Source organism: Pseudorca crassidens, chromosome 6, assembly GCF_039906515.1.
Source record: "Pseudorca crassidens isolate mPseCra1 chromosome 6, mPseCra1.hap1, whole genome shotgun sequence".
Taxonomy (NCBI): Eukaryota; Metazoa; Chordata; class Mammalia; order Artiodactyla; family Delphinidae; genus Pseudorca; species Pseudorca crassidens.
This window is the reverse complement of record NC_090301.1, coordinates 30,395,234-30,418,546: the sequence shown is the minus strand read 5'-3', so window position 1 is coordinate 30,418,546 and position 23,313 is coordinate 30,395,234. Positions and strand designations below refer to the sequence as shown.

The following is a 23,313-nucleotide window of genomic DNA, read 5'->3' as shown; positions in this document are numbered from 1 at the left end:
TCCCCTGTGAACGTCCTAAGTTTAAATTCAGTGTTCTTCATATGGTCAGTGACTCACGTGTGGATAGCTAGTATGATTTATGGAGTTTTGCTGTCTGCAAAGTAAAATTTTCTCGTGGCCCTTGGGGAAGACGCTCAGAGAGAGACCCATCCGCTAGACTGCGCTGGACCAGTTGACAGAATCAGGAGATGAAGTTCTCTCTGCTTTCTTCCAAATGACTTGGATTAATAGTGGTGTTGTTTTTCATACCAAAGCCCAATTACATGGTGGAAGATTTTTAGTAATTGGGCCCTTTGGATTTTAAATCTTCTCAGGTCAGTGCCCACGAGGAAAGCCTTCGGTAGGAAGGACCCTGGGGCTTTGCACAGAAGGTAAATCTGATTTATAGGTGGACCTGGCATTACGTCTGTCACAAATACATTATGAATGGGCATTATACATTTTCTAACACACAAATCAACTCCCCCTGGCAAATTATCCCTCCTCCTAATGGATTACACCATTGGAAGTTCCTCATAATATTCATCCTAAGTTTTCACTTTTCTTAGTTTCATTACATTGATGAGTATATCCTTTTGCCTACGTCTTAGGGATGTTAGGTATATTAGGCTGAAGTTTATAAAATCACCTTACAATTCTCCATCTGGGCCCACTAAAATAGTAAAAAGCAGTTGTAGATAATACATGGATGCTGATTTCTGTTCAACATTTATACTGTACTGGGGCACAAGGAATACACCTTTAAGTAGATAAACATTTTTCTTCTTAAATACGGGAAGTCATCTAAATAGCACTCAACCAGCTTTTCATTTGTTTAGCTGCCATTAAGTTAGGATTTTGTTTCTTTGCTTAGAGAGAATCATGTCCAGTGTTGGTTTCCTTTTTCTTTTTCTCTATCTTTTCCCTGTCTGCCAACCTCTTGCTACATGATGCTTCCCTACAGACTCTGGATCTTTACTTTTCGGGAGAAACTGTACCTGGACTGGCCTGTCTCTGAACACAGAAGCCAGAGATGCTTTCAGACTTGAAAACACAATGATGGGGCCTTCCACCACAAAGTGGAGCTAAATCTGGGATTGCATTCATTTTGGAAAACCAACAATAGACTGTGGTAGGACCTCTAACAGAATGGCTGAGGTCAGCAGGTAGGGGTGGACTCACTACCCATGCACAGAGCCTGTTCTGCCCTGGGAAAGGACCCAGCTGTCGTCCTCTCCCCATCCAGTCTGTAGGAGTGCACACACAAGGGGTCGGTATTTTTGTGTGATCCCAAACAGTTCAGTAATGTTGTAATAAAATGCACACTTCACATCTGTACTGTGAAATTCCTAAAGCATAATGAATACTGCTTCTTGGCTTCACTTCGTGCAGTGGAATTAATGTTCCCTCATGAATTGGAGCGTGGCACTCACTTGTTAACAGCCTCTTGAGGTAGGCCAGCTAGGTTAATCCAAGCCTGTTTTCTGTGGGTAGTCTAGGATTACATATTTCTCTGCCTGCCTGTGTTACATCTCACCTTCAAGATTACTTGTTTCATTTAACTGGTTCATTCTTTTCATCATCCAGCCTTTACTGAGCATGAAGTATGTGCAGGACAACAAATGTTAACAAAGATCATTGTACAAGATCATTATAAAATAATAATCTAGATAGTTATTTTAAAAGATATAATCTAGACTCTTGGAAAATAGGAAGTGACTAGCTCTGTTAAGAGCTTCCCAGAGGACTTGGTAGTGGGAGTAAAGGGCAAAGGGAAAAGCTGAGGCAGGGTGTGGAAGTGTGAGCGTGCATGGGGGTCAGGGAAGGACCAATGGTGGAGAAGGGCACATGTGGGGTATGTAAGGATGAAGTGGCCGGAAATGGGGCTGCAAACATGATGATGATACTGATAACAGTAGACTATGAAAGGCTTGGATGCCACATTCAGGAATTTAAACTTTATCCTAGTCATTGAGCAGTTTCTGTGTAGAGTAGTAAGATGATTATATGTATGTGTGTATAAATATATATACATATTCACACATGTAAATATGCACACACACACATACATGCATATATCATCCTTTTAAATACGACATCATTCCAGCCACTCATCATATATATATATATATATATATATATATATATATATAATGCAGAAAAGAGGCTTTTTTACAAGAGAAAGTAAGAGCATTCTCTTGCATGCGCCCTATCTCTCTCTCTCTCTTTCTCTCTCTCTCTTTTCTTTTTCTCTCTACTCACTCTCTTACTCTCTTTCCCAGAACTGTTTTTGGACCAGTATTACTGAAGAAGCTTCCATTAGTTTAGCCAGGGCAAGTCAGAGGATCACGGAAATGACCCCTACAGAGCAGGAAAGAGATTCTCTCCAGGTATTTTTCTTACCAAAAGAAAGGTCAGGTTCACTGTAACTACAGCAACAATAAGAACAACTATGATTTATTGAACATATAAGTATACTCTGTATGTAAGACATGTATTATGTGGTTTACATGCCTCCTACCATTTAGTCCTTACAGTAACCATCAGAGGAGGGTACTATTTTTTTTTTTTTTTTCGGTACGCGGGCCTCTCACAGCTGTGGCCTCTCCCGTTGCGGAGCACAGGCTCCGGACGCGCAGGCGCAGCGGCCATGGCTCGCGGGCCCAGCTGCTCCGCGGCATGTGGGATCCTCCCGGACCGGGGCATGAACCCGTGTCCCCTGCATCGGCAGGCGGACTCTCAACCACTGCGCCACCAGGGAAGCCCTGAGGTGGGTACTATTATTAGCCCGGTTTTACAGGTGAGAAAACTGAGGCTGAGAAGTTAGCTTGCTCAAGGTCACGCAGCAGATAATGGAATTCAAGCCCCGCCGGTCTGTTCTGGAGTAGCTGCTCCTGACCACCACGCCACAAGCTGTGCGGGCTATAGGGACCATGGCCTCTCAGTGTCCAATTAGAAACTCTTTTTGCAAGTCAGTTTCTGGTGAGAATGGAGGGACGCGGCGCACTGTAGGAATGACGGTGCTTTTTAGGATTGTCTTACTGTTGTGCCTCCCTCTTTGAGCAAATAGTCTTACAAGGAATGTGTAACACCTGCCTTTCTCTTGGTCAGCGTAGTGGCATGGATGAGTCCGATGCTGTATGAGAACATCCTCTGATCATTGTAAAGTCCTTTATTGATATCGTATCTGTTGATATTCATTCTAAATGTATGTAGGAACTAGACAGCAAGCACACTTACAAACAGGACAGATATTTTGAAAATTAGTATCGGCCCCCGAAGGGTCGGCCTCGAGAGTAGATGTGTGCACAGTCCCTCCAAGCCCAGGGTCAGGTGCCCATCAGCACGCAGGTGCCGAAGCCAGCCCTTGCTGATCGCCCTGTCCCCCCAGACTTTTTACCCGGTGGAAGCACAGCTGTCACAGTTAATGACCAGCTGTTTTTTATTTTAACAATGGCTATTAAAGCCCCCACACAAGTACTGTTTCTGTACTATTCCCTCAGCAACTTTGGTACCTGGTTCTCAAGCTTTAATCAGGTCACTGAACACAGTCTCCAAACCTGAGCCCCTCCCCCCTCCCCCAGGTCATCACGCAGAGTGAGTGCTTCCGGCTCAAGTGGCACTGTCAGATCTCTGCTGGGTGGACTTCACAGAGAAGGCAGAGGAAGGTTAGACGGGGCTCAGGTGGAGTGTTTCTAAAGCCATCTTAGGCAAAGGGTGTAGACTTCGGCTATTTCCAAAGCAGCTTAGAAACAGAGGGGAAAACAATCTTGGTACTGGTCTTCCTGTATCAGAACTTTGCTCGTTGTAGTGTCAGTATTCAGCATACAGCGAAGCCCAGGAAAGGACCCCAGGACCTCTTTAACCACTCGGTGCCTCCTCCCTGGTATGGGACTACTGTGGTACCATCATGCTACGTTCATCTCTTGGCTCCTATGAGAAACTTGAGCTGATTTTTATTGTTGTTGCTCTCTGTATGTTTGCACCATTTTATATCCTAAGCTGAGTTCTTGATCTTGCAGCAGCATACTAAAAAGCAGTGTGAACTGGCAGGTTTGGGGTATGGTTTGCAGCTGGTCTATCACTTCCTCTTACTGGAAGCTTCAGCTTCAAATGTGATACAACTATCATAGTTTACAGGACCTGAGCTTATATTTGCATCTTTTTAAAAATACTCTCTTTCCGCATTAATTTTTTGGTAGATGAATAGTCCAATACACTCATTTTATACACTTTCTCGTCTTGGTATAAATTCATATGGTCCGGTGCTATTGAAATCAGAGCACCGGACCTGATTTCTAAGCACCGAGGTCTAAGCCCTTTGGACAGTTTTTGGAGATTGAAAACGATGACCAAGTGAATGCAGCCCTGGGTTACAGTAATATCTCTAACCATCCCCTTTACACTCATTGTCATTATTTAGGTTAAAATGTGTATGGAAGCCACAGTGGTTTTTCAGCATGCACAGATTACTGCAGAAACTTCCTCTATTAATGGAAATTATTAGAGGATGGAAATGGTACTTGAACAGCAAGAATGATATTAATTATGGGAAAAGCAGTTTTATCTGGCAGTTGGCAAGCATGCGTTATTCTTCAGCTCTCTTCCGTGGGTTTGTGTCCAGCCAGCATTAGAAATCCAAAAGCTTTTTATTTTGGCAAAGTGTTCACAGCATTTGGACTTCTCGCATCTAGATAAAAGATAATTTGGAAAGAAATTATGTTGATGAAATTGAAGAATTCAGTAATGAGTTCTGTGTAGATGAATCAATGCCCAATTAAATGATTATATCAAATCCAACTTTAAATGTTGACTTAAAATGACCACATTTTAAAGAGTTTGAAAGTAAGATGCTATACATCTAATCAGAAGAACAAAGTCCTGTTACTCAGCCTGGTAGGGGAATGGACTATTCTGATTGGTCCAAGAGTTTGATTAATGGAAACTTAGGACAGGAATTACCTGTATGCTGAGAATGAGAATAGTTTGCAATAACCTAGCTTATTTTCATTCCATAGTTCCCTTTCCTTTTTTGCAACTTTTCTCTGTTTCTCAGGGTTTTTTTTTTTTTTTTCCTTTTCCCCTGTCTACACTCCTTTTTCAAGGCTTTCTTCTCTGTTTATCACTGTTTTAATGTTCTCACCACCCTCTACAAAATCTGTTTTTCTTTCCCACTGCTACTTTCACCACTTGTCCCTTCACAGCAGTGAATACAACCAATCAGAGCAACATTTGTTCCTTCATTCATTCACTCAATTAGCATTTACTGAGCCCTTGCCATGTTTAAGGCACTAACTTGACCGCTGGAAGAGCTACCAAAACTACAGAAGTAGACACCTTGCCATCAGCACAAAAGTGCATTCTTGGGATCTGTAAAATGCCCAGTGAAATCAGATCGTTGAGCATATATGACCGGAACAACATAAAGCTGGAAAATTAGATGGCTGTCAGTTACTGAGAGCCTTTATTCACTAGTTAATAGAAAACCATTGACAGGGTGTGTGTGTTTGGTTTCGTTGTTCAAATTAGGTTTCGACACAAGAACATCAATTTTTCAGAACGTCATCTGTTTAGTTCTTCCTTTCTCCTCCTCTCGTCTTCATTCATCTTCCTAGAACTGAATTCTGCTGGTATAGCCGTCGGTTGCAAAATAATTTTGTTAATATAAATGTAGGGCTATTGTGTGTCTGATTCCAGCATTAATGGTAGCATGGGTCTGGTAACTTTGTGAAGCTGCACGTTAAGGTACATGTTTAGATCAACAGTGATTATTCCCAGTGTGCCCAGTAATTTATTCTATCAGATAAGCTTCCCCTACTAGTGTACTAGTATTATTTTTGAGCTATTAGAATCTTTTCTAAGCAGTTACATACTTAAGGTTCCTAATGGTTTTGATTTATACTCCAGATTCAAGTTTAAATCTCAACTATAAGAATGTTTCTAGGTTGCTTTTTTGTTTTTTTTAAAGAAATGAAAATAAATCAGGACTAAATAAACAAAAGAGCTTGGGACTTCTCTGGTGGCGCAGTGGTTAAGAATCCGCCTGCCGATGCAGGGGACACAGGTTTGAGCCCTGGTCCTGGAAGATCCCACATGCTGCTGAGCAACTAAGCCCGTGTGCCACAACTACTGAGCCTGCACTCTAGAGCCCATTAGCCACAACTACTGAGCCCGTGTGCCACAATTACTGAAGCCCGTGCTCTGCAACAAAGAAAAGCCACTGCAATGAGAAGCCCGCACACCGCAACAAAGAGTAGCCCCCTGCTCACCGCAACTAGAGAAAGCCCGCGTGCAGCAATGAAGACCCAACACAGCCAAAAATAAATAAATTAATTAACAAAAGAGCTTGAAAGGTGCAGTCTTAATAAGACTTAACCAAAGGACAGATGTCATAAAACTTCCTTAAAAACATTTTGATAGTATGTATCCTATTATTTCACAGGTCTGGTTCAAAAAACTAGGTAGCCATTAGGGAAACATTAATTTTTTTGTGTTAACTGCTACTGAGTAGATGTTTGAGACTTCTGTTTCATTGACTCAATAAATATTAATGAACAAGGTGATATGCCAGGCCTTGAGAATGTAATGGCTCAAAAAAGAGGCATTGTCTCAATTCTAATGAAGCTCGCAATCTGATGTCTTGTGTAAACCAAATTAATAGACTGACACCATTCATGAGTACTGAAAAAAAACCTGTAATACAGCAGGATATTTTTAACAAAAATAACCTTTTATTAAGTTATTTTTATTAAAAATTATTTTTGCTATAACAAAAAATTAACATGTATACGTATATTAATGCCTCCAGCTTTTTTTTTTTTTTTTTTTTTTTTTTTTTTTTTGCGGTATGCGGGCCTCTCACTGTTGTGGCCTCTCCCGTTGCGGAGCACAGGCTCCGGACGCACAGGCTCAGCGGCCATGGCTCACAAGCCCAGCCGCTCCGCGGCATGTGGGATCCTCCCGGACCGGGGCACGAACCCACGTCGCCTGCATCGGCAGGAGGACTCTCAACCACTGCGCCACCAGGGAAGCCCCCTCCAGCTATTTTAAATAAATATCACTAGGCAATTGGGGTTCAGCTGTATGGCTATGATGACCATAAGCACATTCAGAGTGCTCACAGGCAGTCATAATTTCACGTGTTCCATCTCACTGCCAACATAGGTTTATTTCAACTTTCAGGTCTGATGCCTCAGTTCTTTGTTTAAGAAACAGAGCAACAGTAACTATAATGATCACTTCTAACATATGAGGCAGCATTAAGAGTGAGACAAGCACTACTTTGGGGTCAGGCAGATCTCAGTTTGGATCTTGTCTTTGCCACCGTATGACCCTTTGGGCAAGTTGCTTTAACATCCTCTGAACTCTAGTTTCCCCGCGTGTAAAATGAGGCAGAAATGGAAATGGTCACATTGATTTTAACGCATGATACTGATTGTAGAGTGTTCCAGAGAATCTTTTCTTTCTAGTAACTATAATGGGAGTGATTTGAACTTGCCCACTGACTAAACTATTAAAAAAATTCTGAAGAGCTTAACATTTTGCATATATTTACATTGTTTAGTCTTTATAAATGCAAGTATAATTTAAATATGCTAGAGAGCTTTAGTCAATGAATATCCTTTATAAGACTTAATAGTTAGAAGAGATAGTGTGAACTCATAAGGAATAATGTGAACAAACTATTATCATTTTCAGATTTAGTCATATTTTGAAGGTCAACTTTGTTTCTTTTAGGATGTGTAAAGAAGGTTGTCACAGAGTACAATAAACTAAAACAGCAGAGGAGTAAATAACTCACATGTTATATCCAAGAAACAATTGGAAACCAAATTCAATAAGTACTGGGTATTAGAACCTAGTGATTACTGTAACTAACCAAAACTCCACCTAAGTTCTTTTATTCTGTTCCTGGAAAATACAGGACAGGTGTGAACAGACAGATTTCTTGGGGAATGCTTTTCCTAATACCTTTTTTTTCATCTTTTCATCAGACCTTTGTCTTCTGCCAAGTAAGATGTCAGTCAGTGTTATATGTCAGTCAGTGTTACAAGATCTCTTTTTGTAGGTAGACAGATGGGAAAAGGAAATGAGGAGTGGTGTCTGGCTCTTTAATTAAAGATGTAGAGCCAGAGTTTGCTCTTCAAGCTTATTGGCAAGACACATATGCACACATGTACACACGCACACACACACATACACTAACGCACAAAGTGCATCTGATAGATGAAGCCAAGTTTGTAAATTGTATCCACAATCATAGTTTCTATGGTAACTGTATCTTAGGCCCAGACACAAACAGAGCTGGGCAGGAGATGTCTGATTTTATTTTCTCCGAAGATAATCAGAAGAGAGATCATTCAGGCTGTTGCCCAATGTGTACATATCTATATGTGTACATATGTATATGTGTACATTTGTATATGTGTACATATGTATATGTATATGGCTAGAACTTGGATGGTGCTAGCATGAGATTTAATGCTTAAATCCCAATAAATGTGTTATAACTTTATAATGTTGCAGATTGCTTTGCTATCTTTGTCATTCAGCTTTAAAATAACTATGTGCATACGTATAGTTACTATATTAATAAGGTGTAATTGGTTAACATAATGTGGAAACTATATACAAGATAACTTTTATATATGTGTGTAGGTTAGAAGGGACTTTAAGGATTTATGTTTTAACTCCAACATTTTACAAGGGAGGAAAATATAGGCACAAAATGGTTAAAAGGCTTATCCAAGAGTTATTTTAAAAATATTTTTATTTGCTGTATTTTCTAAACTAGCAGATGTTCTAAGCAAGTCTATAAGCTGAATACCCAGTTATTTGACAAAATTACTGAAATTAAATTAGAGAAAATAAACACTTCAGAAATAATGGTTTGAACGAGTGTGTGTACTTTTGCTTCTCTAGATAGCATATTTGTAAATACATATCTCAGGAATAATATACTTCACATTGCAAAAGGGAAATAATTAAGCAGCTTATTTTAATTAGTTTCTTTTTGTTTAGATGGAATATTGTCAGTTGCCCTTCCTCCAAACATGTAGCATTTTAGCAGAGTGTCTGAATATTAGAAGATTCTCAAAGCCAAGTTTATAACTTTTTAGATGTTTTTATTAAGTTGATTCCTTTAAAAACCTTCCAGCCAAACCTATAGCTAGGTAAAAGCAATGTAATTAAAAGAAAGCTTCTGGAAACTGCTCAAAAATATCTGTCATGTTACCAACTTGAAATGAAAGACGTATTTCCTAAAATGGCATCTACATTTTTATACTTTGCATTTTAATCTTATGATGTGTCTGGCAGCGTGAAACTCATTCTTGGGTAATGGGTCTGAGTAAGACATATTTGTAAGTGAGGATGTTATGTGCAGGTGAAAAAGCTGTGTTGCACCTTTGCACAGCCTTTCCATCACAGCAGCTTTTAAATTTCCTCAGGAAAATTGACTTATGGGACATAAATTACAACATTGGCAAAAATGTGTCCTGACCTGTAGGAATAGGAAAACATGTTAATTTTGAATTGTTTCCACTTTTTATCATCAGATATTTGATTTATCCTTTTATTTTTAATGAATTGTTTAGAAACGTTTGAAAGGGCATTAAATCTTCCCCTCTTCCATTAATCTGCAAATGGGGGAAACAGGGGTGTTAAATGGCCTCTTTAGTATATTGCTTTATGAAACTGCTGATTCTTGCAATGCCGGGCTACAAATACACACTAATTTAAGGAACACTGAATGTAAGTGGCAAGCTCCTTGCTTTTGTAGAGAAAAGACTAATAGCTTTATTTTAACAAGGCTCTTAACACCCCAGCCAGCAGCAGGCACTGAGTGAATGAAATTGGGAGAACTCCCATGGACTAAAAGCATCCCCCTGCTCGCCCCCCGCCCCCAAACAAACACCAAGCCCTCCTGATAGGCTGTCATAAGCTGTCATAATCCAAATAAAGAAGACCGCCATGTGCAAGGCATACCAAGGTATGAGCTCTTCACGTTGTTTTGAATGAGCTCTCTGAAGTTTCACTTCCTGAGCAGCAGAGAGATAAATATGCCCAAAATCCAAGCATAAGTTCTAACATTACATTGTTGTGGAAAAGACTATGTTTCTGTTATGGCTTAAGTCAAGATTATTCCTATCAGATGTATATTTAGGTCATTACATTAAAAAAAAAAAAAAACCTGCATGATACCAAGTGAGATAAAGGGCTTCTTTAAAAAAAATTAATTGGATCAAAGCCGCTGACCTTATGTTTTTGTGATGTGAGGCATTACCTAATATGGAGTTCTTCAAGGAGACGCATTTCTGAGTCTTGTTGAGCACAGAGCAAAATGAGAAATGAGCTTATAAATGCCTCTGCCAGTTCTCTCTCCCCTCACTCCCTCCAAAAGTGGCTTGACTTCCTAAGGACCCGACTAAAACTTATAATTAGTTTCTCTTTGGCAACCCTCTAGCTGCAGTTTCCTACTTTCAGTTCACAGCTATTTGTAAGAATCTTTGTCCCCAACACAATAATCTGTATTGCCACCATTTCTGATTGGGATAGTAAAAGTGATCAAATTACAGGAGGAGATTAGATAAGTTATGATTTATCCATAAATCTTATATAGCTATTAAAATTCACGTTTGTGGAAACATATCTACTAGCACAGGAAAACACCAGTAGTAAATAGTTGGGAAAAATTTCTGTATACCATTAAAATATGTATATATTTGTAAATGTTAACAGAGGTCATCTTTGGGTGACTTAGGGAGAAAAAAATAGGTAAATCTGTTTTTTAAATAATGGAACGCAAATGTATTGCTCTCATCTCCCTTGACTAACCGTGTGTCCCTGAGCAGGAAATGACTTTTCTCATCTCTGTGTCTTAGAGTACTTAGCATACGACTCTAATATTTAGAGTCACTAACAAATGTTTATTTACTTGAAAGTATTAATCTCATTTTCTGAGCATGATAGCATAAGACAGTGCAACCAGTGGGTGTTTATCTATTAGAAAACTGTAAAGATTTTCAACACCATAGAGTCTGGCTTTCAATAGAGCACCAAGCAACATCTCATTGCCAATTCCCACATAGCCTTTTACAGACTTTCTATCAGTCAGTGTTCAGTTGCAGAGAACAATACACACTCTAGCTAGCTTAAGCAGGAACAAATTTATTACACCATGTTAACAGGCTTACAGAATCATAAGGAAGGCTAGGAAACAAATTCTTAGATAAGCTTTCAGGAATGACTTCCCAAACCACACAATAGAACTAGGCTACTCAGGGAGCTTCTGCCATTTCTTTGAGGAAGGTTTTGGCTCCACAAGCCGCACAATAATGCCTATATCAGAAGCCACCATAATTAGGAAGGTGCCACAAACAGGAATTCACCTTTAGTGCCACCAGCTCCAAAGCTAGCTATGAAAGCTACACTCCACCCCCAGAAACTAGCAATGGCACATCTGCTAACACTGCCATGGGAAAACCAAGCACACCTTTGGGCGTTCTTGCCAGAATCAACAGTGGAAGCATAGCCACTGCCTCAACTCCATTTCTCAAATGACGTGGCCCACCTTAAATCACACCCAGAACATTGACTACAAGGGAATTCTGGGAAAGGTAGTTTTCAGCTTTCCGGGCTCTATGGTTCAGAGTGACCCTCGACAAGGAGGGAGGATCGAGTAAAGCTCGCCAACACACCATATGAGCCACAGATCTTGTCTTACTGAAGCTCTTGGCTGCTTTTGATACTGTGAACCACTCCCTCTTTTGTGGAATTCTTTTCCCTTAATTCCTGTGAACGTTGTCTCCTTGCTCTCTTCTTGAGCAACAACTTTTACTCAGAATCCCTCCTGGGTTCAACTTTTTTTTTTTTGCCTGCCCCTTAAATTATGGTATTTCTAAGATGATTATTGGCATTCTCTCCTTTCATCACATGTCTTTTCTTCTACTCTGTCACTGTAGATTCTTCCTGGGCAGTCTAATTCTTTCCCAAGGTTTCAGGTACCAACTATAGACTGAATGTTTCTCAATTCTACACCTCTAGTCCAGATTTTTCTTCGGCATTGCAAACTTTTATACTCAATTATCTCTCAGGCATTTCCATCAGATGTCCCAACTCAAGCTTAGTATATCTAAGTGTTCCCTCCTCCAACCCCTACCCCTACCCCCAAATCTGTTCTTCTTTTAGTTCCATCTTGGCAACAGTTATCAGATTCACCTAGTAGCTAAGTTCAGAAACTTAGGCATGATTCCAGACACATCCTTCCCATTAATTCTCAGTCAGTTGTATTAAATTTACCCTCTTAACATCTTTATGATGCTCCCTTGTCTCCATCCTTTTGAATAGCCCCTTGTTTAGGCCTTTATCATCTCTGACTTAGACTGTCATGGGAACCTCCATACTATGGCAAGAATAATCTCTCTAACTGTTCAATATGTGCTATCACTTATGGAATATCACTTCTCAGTGGGTTCACCATCAACTAATGGTAAAATCAAGTTCCTTGGCATGAGCTCCTCCAAGATCCAGTCTATGGCAGTTTCTCCAGAGCTTGGACTCTGGGATCAGACAGACCTGAACATTGTCTCAGATATGCCGTGTCCTAGCTGTATGACCTTAGGCAACTGCTCAGTTTTCTCATGTGCAAAATTGGGCAACCATTGGGGATATTTGGGAGGAATGAATGGGCTAATGCAAATAAAACATTTAGCCTTGTGCTTGGCACTCAATAAGGGCCAAATAAGTGTTAAATTGTAGTAATCAAAGAAGTACTAAAAAATGGAAGGAGAGTCTGTGTTGGATAGTCTGTGTTCTTGGGTAGACTCAATATTGTCTATATGTCAGTTCTTCCCAGCTTGATCTATATATTCAATGTACTCCCAATCAAAATCCCAGCAAGTTACAAACTGATTCTAAAGTTTATGTGGAGAGGCAAAAGTCCCAGAATAGCCAACACAATGTTGAATGAGAAGAACAAAGTTGGAGGACAGACACTACCCAACTTCAAGACTTACTCTACAGCTACAGTAATCAAGACAGTATGGTATTGGTGAAAAAATCTACAAATAGATCCGTGGAAGAGAATAGAGAGCCCAGAAATAGACCCACAGAAACACAGTCTCAACGGATCTTTGACAAAGTTGCAAAAGCAATATAATAGAGCAAAAATAGTCTTTTCAACAAATGGTGCTAGAACAACTGAACATCCACATGCAAAAAAGAAGAAGAAAGAAAAAAAGAATCTAGACACAGACCTTATAGTCTTCACAAAAATTATCACAGACCTAATGTAAGATGCAAAACTGTAAAACTCCTAGAAGATAACATTGGAAAAAATCCAAATGACCTTAAATTTGGTATGACTTTTTAGATGTGACACCAAAAGCATGATCCATGATATGTATGGGAACTCTCTGTACTTTCCTCTCAATTTTGCTACAAACCTAAAACTTCTCTAAAAAATAAAATCTATTTTAAAAAATTGTACTAGTGGCAATAATATTGTTGTAATCATAATAGTAGCAGCAGTGATATTGTTGCTACTGTTCCTAATATTCTTTTCCTTAGAGCCTCTGTTTCTTCTTTTACCAAAATGTTGACATTCCCTGGGAACACAGTGCTCCTTTTATGCCTCCATGTCGTTTCACTTTGGTTCTGTCTACTGAGAATGCCTTCTCCTGCTACTCCTACCCCCTCCTCCTCCTAACAAACTCCTCCTCATTCATATTCAAGTTTAAATGAAGCTTCAACACCCCCATGAAGCTGTCTTCAACTCTCCCAGGTGGACTCTGGTATCTGTTCCTTCAGACTCCCACTACCTCCTTCAGACTGACACTCCAGCGGTGATCTCATTGTACTGTAATTGTTTGCAGGCCTGTCTCTTTTGTATTTAAAGCAATGAAGAAATCAAGCCGCTGTTCATTGTTTTGAAAGTGGTACCTAATGTGGCATTAGAATACAGAAGGTGTTCAGTAATTACTAATTGAATGATTGTATTAAAGATGCTGCAGTATTAATAGGGAAACACAAATACATATACAATTGGTGAAGAATCGAATAATTTTTTAATTGAAGTATAGTTGATTTACAATATTGTATTAGTTTCAGGTGTACAGCATAATGATTCGGTTATACATATATATGTGTATATCTGTGTTCTCTTTTTGATTCTTTTCCATTATAGTGTATTACAAGATATTGAATCTGTGCTCTACAGCAAATCCTTGTTGTTTATCAATTTTACTCTCATACTCCCAATTTATCCCTCCCCTCCTTCCCCTTTGGTAACCATAAACTTGTTTTCTATGTCTGTGGGTCTGTTTCTGTTTCGTAAATAAGTTCATTTGTATCATTTTTTTAGATTCCACATATAAGCAATACCATATGATATTTGTCTTGCTCTGTCTGAATTACTTCACTTAGTATGATAATCTCTAGGTCCTTCCATGTTGCTGCAAATGGCAATATTTCATTCTTTTCTATGGCTGAGTAATATTCCACCATATATGTGTGTGTGTGTGTGTGTGTGTGTGTGTATACACACACACCCCCCACATCTTCTTTATCCACTCATCTGTTAGGTTGCTTCCATGTCTTGGCTATTGTAAATAGTGCTGCAGTGAACACTGTGGTGCCTGTATCTTTTTGAATTAGAGCTTTCATCTTTTGCAGATGTATGCCCAGGAGTGAGATTGCTGGATCATATGGTAACCCTATTTTTAGTTTTTTTGAGAAACCTCCATACTGTTTTCAAGAACAGAATAATTTTTGATGTATAAGCATGCCATCCATCTTTTGAAACCTGGCCTTTGCTCTTCTACTTCGTGAAGTTTTTCCAGACACCTTCATCTGTGCTTCTGCTAGTAGCATCCTGAATGACATTGGTTCATGCATTGCCCTACATCACTCTTTAATTATTTCATTTCTGACCCTTGTTTTCCCAACAAGACTAAAAGCTGCTTAAGGATAAGGATCATCCTACGTTTCACAGAATCTAGCGTGCCAGCAGCTTACCAGAACCACAGCACATGGGCGCTGCCTCCTGAGATCCCAGAATGTTGACTGCCATCATTAGGCCAGGCCAGTTCAGATAACGGCCCTGAAAGTATTAACTTGGAGTTTTGTGGCCACGTGAAAAAAATTAGTTGTAAATGTCTAAAGCCATCCTAAGGATACATAAATATGATGTTTTTCTTTTTTTTTAATTTTAATTTTACCCACAGTCTCCTAAAAGACCCACCTCATTCCTTATTCTTCTGTATCTATGGCAACGAAGCATGATGTTTTTATAACAACCACAATTAGTAATCATCAACATATTTCTGGTATTTACATTAATTCTCCCTCCATAAAAAAATAGGTCAAAAAAGAAACAAACCTTAGATAGGAGTGACTGGGGACAATACTTCTATCCATCGCTTCTTTTTCTGTGCCATTTATTTATCCCCTAACTGTCTGACACCATCCTTGCCCCTAGTTTTTGTTAAAAAGGTTAGCAGTTTAAATCAGGGCTTTATCCTAATGCAGAGAATTCTGTCTCTCTGTAGTTACTTCTAAAGCTGTAAGTGCAATCTTCATCCTACCTAGGTAGCTATTGGGCTGTCAACCTCTCAGATGACGCCAGGTGCTCCTATGTATTGGTGAAATATAAAGAGGTTTTACAGGGCACACTCCTAAGGGCCTCCTGTAATAATGTGACACCAGGAATAGCCTTTCTTAACTCTAAATGTGCGTATATTCTCGTTTTGCAACACCTCCCCTGACAAACCCTCCCTACACACACCACCCAAGCTGGGATGGTGTTTGCATAGAGAGCTGGGACTTTTCGTAGGAGGAAAATAAATTCCAGCTTGAGTACTACCCAGAAAAATTTCCTCTACAACCTTGACACTGTTACTTCCTGTGCTTATTAGCAAACTCCCCCTTCCCCTCCATTATAAGAGGCCAGGTTTTCTATTTACCCCTTCCATGCACATTATATGAGAGCTACCCTAGCACAAGAGTGAGGACACAGGTGGCCATAAACCACATGTGTTGACGGGAGGAGGTGAGGAATTGATCAGTCACCAAGTACCTTCAAATACCATGTTCGTCCCATATGTGTCTTTAGTTGCTATGATAGACACAGAAAGACTCTATGTAAAGTCTTTAGATTCATGGCACTAACACACTTTATTGAGAACCTACCGGGGCCAGTCACTTAGTGCCCATCAGAATCTCAGAGGCTGGTGGAAGAGACCTGAAGAGAGGTGAACACAGGAAGTACATAGGAAGGGACAAAAACCAATAAAGACCAACACTAGACTGAAAATAGTTTGTCACTTCTCTGTTTATAAGGGAGCGGGCTCAGTGAGGTTCAGGTGATCAGAGAGGGCTTCATAAAAGCTGTGGAAGAGGTAGCTGATTGCCACCGATCCCAGGTAGTAAAGAAAGGTTTCGTGGAAAGTATACACTCTTATCACAGCCAAGAGGAGCCTAAGGAGACGTGATGACTAAATGTAATATGGTGTCCTGAACAGAAAAAAAATTAGATAAAATCTGAATAAACTATGAACTTGAGTTAACAATACTGTATTAATATTGATTTATTAATTGTAAGAAATATACCATAGGAATATGAGATGTTAGTTATAGGGAAACTGGGTGCAGACTACATGGGAACTCTCTGTACCATCTTCTCAATTTTCCTGCCAGTCTAAAGCTGTTCTGCAAACTAAAGCCTATTTTGAAAGAAAAAAAAAGCGGTCTTAACAATCTACAGAATACCCCTGGCATGGTGACAGGAGGGAGTCAGTTTGACAATGACCCTTTTTTTGAAAGAAGTGACTTTGTCGTTAAATGCCATGTTTGTGACTCGATCATCAATTCCTATAACGATGCTGAGTTCTTGCCTGCTTTCCCGTGGTTAATTTTTGGCAGGCAGCAGCAGCATTTGTGCAGTGATTACAATTTTGAGATGCATTGACAGTAACCAGGGTGCATAATGGATCTTCATCTCTAATTACTTTTCTCTCCACAGGTGTCTGGAAAGGGTCCAGATGGGAATGCACACAACCTCCGCTTTGAGGGGATGGAGAGACAGTACGCCTCCTTACCCAGGTAGATCACCATCCCACCCGCACATAAAGTCTTCAGAAAATACACATGAAATAGAAATCTGGCTCTGAAATGGGGAGTATGTTATAATTTTGCCTTACTGCATCTGCCACAGCCCTCGTGCCATCTTCACAACTGTGCTAATAATTGAAACACTTGTGGGTTATTTTTTAAGGGAAGAAAATAGTATATCATGGCAATTGAACATGTCAGCAAGAATATTGGATTCTGAATGGAAATCCTAAGCCATTGCTATAAACATGGTATTGAACAGCCTGTACCCAGCTTAGAGACAATAAAATAGTAAATCCTCTGTCCTAGGAATTACCCACAAGGAAGGGCATGCCAGCCTTAACCCTGGAGCTTCATGTCAAAAAGCAGGGTGTTAAAAAGCAGGAGAGAAATATGAACCTGGAAGGGGGTTCTTTGCTTGATTTAGAACCTGACCGTGTTCTTTGGGCAATAAGCAAATATTGCTGAGAGGCACCGACACAGTGTGGGGAAAAGACAGCTGCGTGGGAAAGTTCGCTTGGTGATTCTGGCCTAACAGGATCCACTTATGCTGTAACTAGACACCCCTGAAAATGAGATACAATTCTCAAAGGTTTGTGCTCTTATCTGTGAGATGAAGAATAATTTTAGTCTGTAATCAATGGCACATGACAAAGAGGAAACCTTTCCAAGATGACATACAGTGCAGTGACTGTGGGAGTTGAGTGAGTTGAGAGTGTGAGAATTTGTGGGTTTGAAAACAAAAAACAAAGAAAGGTTAATGCCAGGCAGAAAACTAAAATGTTACAGAATATCTGCTTTTAAAGGGGGGGGTGGTGGGGAGGACCCTAAGTAGATCTTTTCTATCATCATACTGAATTGTTAAAGTGCTAACTCAGAGCTGGGTTACCGTTTTGAGTTGCATGTTGGCTATATTTCTGCGTGTGAAATGACAAAAAGAACAGCCCGAGTATTACAACAGGCATAGCCCAAGTGACCATTTGCTCTTATAAATCGTAATGTTGATTTTCAAAAGTAATAAAATCTCAAATCTAGCAGAGAACCAATTCTGAACACTGCCTGGGCAGGATACCCAAAATACAATATTTTAAAAGCTCCTGTACAACTATATTTTATCTGCATTTTCCCTTTTTATATGTTGTCTCCTAGTTATTTTTCTCATCCTTGATTTCTTTCCTCTCCTTATTTTTTTCCCTGGCTTAGTATTTTGTTTTCATTTAAAAAAATAGAAGTAGTCTCCAAAATTCATTTTAAATATAAAATTTCTGGCTTTCAGTATTGAAGTGCATGGAAATTGTGGTTAAGGCAGATGGAAAGTACTGTATTCTTAGGATAGGAAGAAAAAGGAAAACTGGAAACAGTTTAATGTCTTCCTGGCCAACTTGTACTCAGACTGCGGAAATGGATTTTTTTTTTTTTTTGGTACAAATCAAAAACACAGAAATAGCATTTATAAGTACAGAAATTCAACAAATTTGGCTCATTCATTCCTTCCCCAAGTATCTACTGATCATCTACGATGCATCAGGCCCTGAGAATCTGGAGACTGGGGTTGCCGTGGCCCTAGACACCTAGACAAGGACCCGCCATCTAGGACGGGAGGCAGCAAAACTACTTTTTGTGAGAGTGCAACCAATGCTTAGGTTAGTAATGATTAACATAAAGTCCTCTGAATTTCCAACTCCTATTTATTTTAATTAATAAGCCCTGAAATGCTCAGCCGTGGCTGACTCTAAACACATCTATTTTAGGATTAAACACTGTGCAGGGAGTGTTTTGACAGAGGCAATACGTTGATGCTGTTTGTGGCTCTGGAGCTATCATCGCAATATATGAATTGACAAAATCCTGCCAGCCCCGAGAATACAACTGTAGCCAAAAGTGAAGCATCTTAGACTGAGAACAGTTTTGACGAACAGTGCACTCACACACGTAACACAATGGTAGAAGTGATGAGCTGCACGTGCTAACACACCTTTTTAGCTACCTGGCAAGAAGGAGTCGTGATGGACGATAAATAAGGCTCAGACAAATGCATGAGAGGTCCCTGGCACTGGTCTCTTAACGCAGGGGCTTGAACTTGCGTTTCCATCTCAATTATCTAAGGGGGATATACAAAGTATCCCCACCAACATGCTCTGATCCATGGAGGGTGGGTCCATATTTACCCAACAGGATGCAGAATGCCGAGGCAGGGGACAAGCTACTGGCTTCTGTGTGCCGGTGACATTTACCCTGGTTTTCTAGTCTTCTCCCGCCCCTAGAGATTTTACTGTCCACTTAATTGAATCACCCCAGCTCCACTGCTCCTTTGGTCAGGGGAGTGAGGCGAACACATCTCTGTAGGCACCAGATCCCCTCTTAGTCACAGAGGTGGGGAGCTTTAAAATATTTATGGAGTTAAATTTTTAATTAAAAATCGGAATAATTCTATCTACAGGAAGTCAGTGGCCAACCTTATAGGGGACTTAATATGCTACTGACTGATTTGGTTCCTGTGCTGTTTGTGGAGAGCATCACAGGAGTTTTAAGATACACTCAACAGTGTTGATTTATATGCCAAATTTGGAGCCATCAACACGGAGAGAAAATGCCCCCCAGTGCATGGAGTTGGGGAGGAGCCCCGGTCAAGGGACACCCTGCTATGCTTTCATGGAACTCTGTCATTTTAAAGTGGGCCGTGCAGCCTACTGCTGGGCTGGATGACACCTGACAACATAAAGCCAGAACCCTAGCCAGTTCAGGAAAGAGATAATTCCCAGCACTTGCTATTTATGAGGTTGCCTAAGGCTAAGGGCTAAGCGATGTTAAGTGTTATCGTTAAGCAATTTTAAATCTTCTGCCTCTGAAGAAAAATGACTTTATTTCTTTTCTCCTGAGGGTGCTGTTTTGGAAAGCAGAGCGTGGTTGTACTACAGCCTCGTTAGCAAGCGCCAGGCTTTTCCCAGGGCCAGTGTTTTAGCATCCTCTCCAGCCCCCACTTCTCTCTGGTAGTAAACAGAGCAAAATCAGCATCCCCTTATTCTTTCCTGACACAAATTATTACTCGCCCTGGGTGAGCAGAGAAGTGGCTGTTTCCAGGGCTGCTCTAATGTGTGAACAACAACGTGCGTATTTTTGCAAACAGCTTCTTTTTCACTTCAGCCTCCCAGCCTCTTTCAATCCTCGCAGGCCCCATTCTGATTTTACAGGCCTCCTCCAGGTCCGTCTGTTCAGCAGTGAACTCTCTCCTCTCCCATCTGAAGCCTCCATCGTTCCCACCTGGCCCATCCCCGGCCCCATGGGATCCCATTATCCCTTCTCTGCAGGTGGCTCAGTGCATCAGCACATGAGGTTGCTCTTCCGGGCTTGTAATCAAGTGTTGAGTCCTGAGGAGGGAACAAAAAGGCTCTGCATCTCTTCTGTGGTCCTACATGCGTGAGTGCCGAAAGGTTGCTGGAGAAACTCATAAAAGCATTCACTGGTTCCTCTACAAAATTCACATTATCCAACCCCAGCTGGGCCCCTGCTGCTGTCCAGAATTCCTTTTAGTCGTGCTGTCGACTCCCTTGACTATCCCCACAGTGGCCATTCCAAACCTTTTCTGCTCCCGTTAAGTTCTGCAAAGATGACTAAGCCCCCCAAGCCCAATCTCTAGAGATGATCTCACTTCCTTTCCTTTACAGCCGTGAGACATTCAACCTTAGTTCCTCAACTTCTCCCTACAATTCAGGCTTGCTCTGTCTTCACTAACACACACTTCCCAAGGGGAGACATGAAGGCATGGACTTGGAGTCAGGCCATAATTACAGCCCCATCCATCACTTCTCACCTGGGTGACCTTGGGCAAGGATCCAACTGGTCCAGGCTCAGTTCTTTAATCTGCAAATTGGGGATTATATTAGGGACTCTGTACAGCGCCTGTATGAGTATTAAATACAAATGATACAAGCAAAACCCTTAGTGAAGAGCCTGCCTGACATAGTTTAAGGATTCTTTTATATTGTTAGTTCTTTTTAATTTTCTCTCTGGGGATGACATGTTCCTTTCTTTTATGAGTCAAACCTATACAGCAGAGCTCATTCTCACTGGCTTCTTGGGGGACCCTACACAGTCAACTACCCCTCTCTCAGCTGCATCTTCAAGCCCTTGGCAATTGCTTTCCTCCCCCTGCCTACTACTCTGAATGCATAGTCTCAGCTGCACAGTTCACTGGGAATTCCTCAGCGCGGAGAAGGGAAGCACCAGCAGCTCATGGAGATATGCTGGGGACATAACTGAGGCTGGAGGATTAGCCAACGCTTAGGGAAGGACCAGCAGTCCGGATGATCAAGGAAGAGGGCACAGCAAACTGAAATGATCTGCATGATAAGCTGTGCTGTGGACATGCTGGGAGACAGCAATCCTTATGAATAGGGAGCTCATATCAGGGATATAGGAGCTAACTCGGGTCTAGGCAAGAGGCCAATAAGACTTAGATGCAGACCCAGTGTGTCCCCGGTGGTGGAGACCCACCCAGTGTGAGTTAACCAGCAAGGCTGGACATGATGTTTGTGCTCCTAGGACAGATATGATGAGGGAGCAACACTCTCTGGACCAGCGCGGGGAAGTCCTGAGATATCGCGAAAATGCTCCTGTTGTCTCAGGACTGGACAGTGCTGACTGAGCCTGCAGCTGTAGTGACTCATAGCCGAGCAGGGCTCAGGTGGCAGGACTACCCCCTGAGCTTGGCTGTAGTCCATCCGAGAAAACAAAGATCTTCCCTTAACCCTCCTTCCTCCTCCAATTCCCACTTTCCTGCTTTAGGAAAAAGTGGCTCTATTTCCACACCACCCACTGAACTCTTGCCTCTTGCCCCAGGCTTCTGAACATGTCACTGATGCTTCCAGCGGACTCTGCTTCCAGTCCTTTTCTTTCTTTCTTTTTAATTTTTATTTTCTACTGGAGTAGAGTTGATATACAATGTTGTGTTAGTTTCAGGTGCACAGCAAAGCACCTCAGTTATACACACACATGTCTCTATTCTTTCCAGCCCTTTTCTTTTTTTCTTTTTTCTTTTTTTTTTTGTGGTACGTGGGCCTCTCACTGCTGTGGCCTCTCCCGTTGCGGAGCACAGGCTCCGGACGCGCAGGCTCAGCGGCCATGGCTCACGGGCCCAGCCGCTCGCGGCATGTGGCATCTTCCCAGACCGGGGCACGAACCCGTGTCCCCTGCATCGGCAGGCGGACTCTCAACCACTGCGCCACCAGGGGAGCCCCAGCCCTTTCCTTTATGTGGATTCTCTCTGAGCTGCCTCCTCTATTCTTATAGGTTCAGTTCTCATCACTACGATGATGAATCCAAAATGAACCTTCCTATCTCACTCTTATTGTGACTCCAGTTACAGTTGCTGCTTAATACCCATCCTCCTACCTCCAAGAGACCTCAAAGCCCCCATGCCACAACCCAAGCCCTCTGCCACCTTTCTTTAGTTCTTCCTTCTTTCAACGTCCGTAACATTGATTTAGCACTTTACCAGTGCCACTGAAAACACCTTGAATTAGATATTGATTCTTTGCTGCCACTTTCCACCACTATTGGATTATAGATCCCTTGGAAGAAAGGATATTGTTTTATATCCATCGTTTTTTACACCTATCAACAGGACCTAACATAGGACCATGTATACAGTAAGTTTTTAATATGTGGGTACAAAGATGAGAATAGATTTGTTTTTATATAAGTAAGTTGTAGGAAAAAATTCCTCCCAAGATTTTTTGACCATTTACTTTAGGGCACTATTTTCCAGGAAGAGTATTGATTTTCCCATGAGAATGTCCCTTTTCCCTGGAATCAGTAAAGCCCAGACTTCCAAATAGTTATCTCCTGTTGAGCGCTTACCATGTACCAGGCACTCTTCTAAATGCTTTGTATCCACTGACTGACTTAATGCTCACAACAGTCCTATGACTCAGTACCAACCCTATTATTATCCTCATTTCATAGGCGAGGACACAGGCAGAGAGAGATCAAGTGAAATTGTCCAAGTTCAACAGCTGGAAGTGGCAGAGTTGGGATTTGAACCCAGGCAGTCTGGCTGCAAGTTTGTACAATTAACTTCTGGGGCTCAGGTCATCCAGCTCAGAGTCACATCCCCACTCTGCGATTATTCCATGCCCTTGTCTTATTTGCTCACCTGTTTATCATTCTCACTAAAGTGTAAGTGCCTTCGAGGACAAGGGACCGTATTTTATTCATCTTTGTATA

At 41.1% G+C, this 23,313-nt stretch overlaps 1 protein-coding gene across 1 annotated transcript in view; it reads left to right on the top strand.

Annotated features, from left to right (window-relative positions):
* The window catches only part of PARD3B (par-3 family cell polarity regulator beta), a 1,041,103-nt gene that overhangs the window by 949,318 nt on the left and 68,472 nt on the right, over positions 1 to 23,313 (top strand). Inside the window, exon 22 of the mRNA XM_067740882.1 lies at positions 17,000 to 17,079. Coding sequence (XP_067596983.1) covers positions 17,000 to 17,079 — 80 coding nt within the window. The remainder of the gene's footprint in view (positions 1 to 16,999; positions 17,080 to 23,313) is intronic.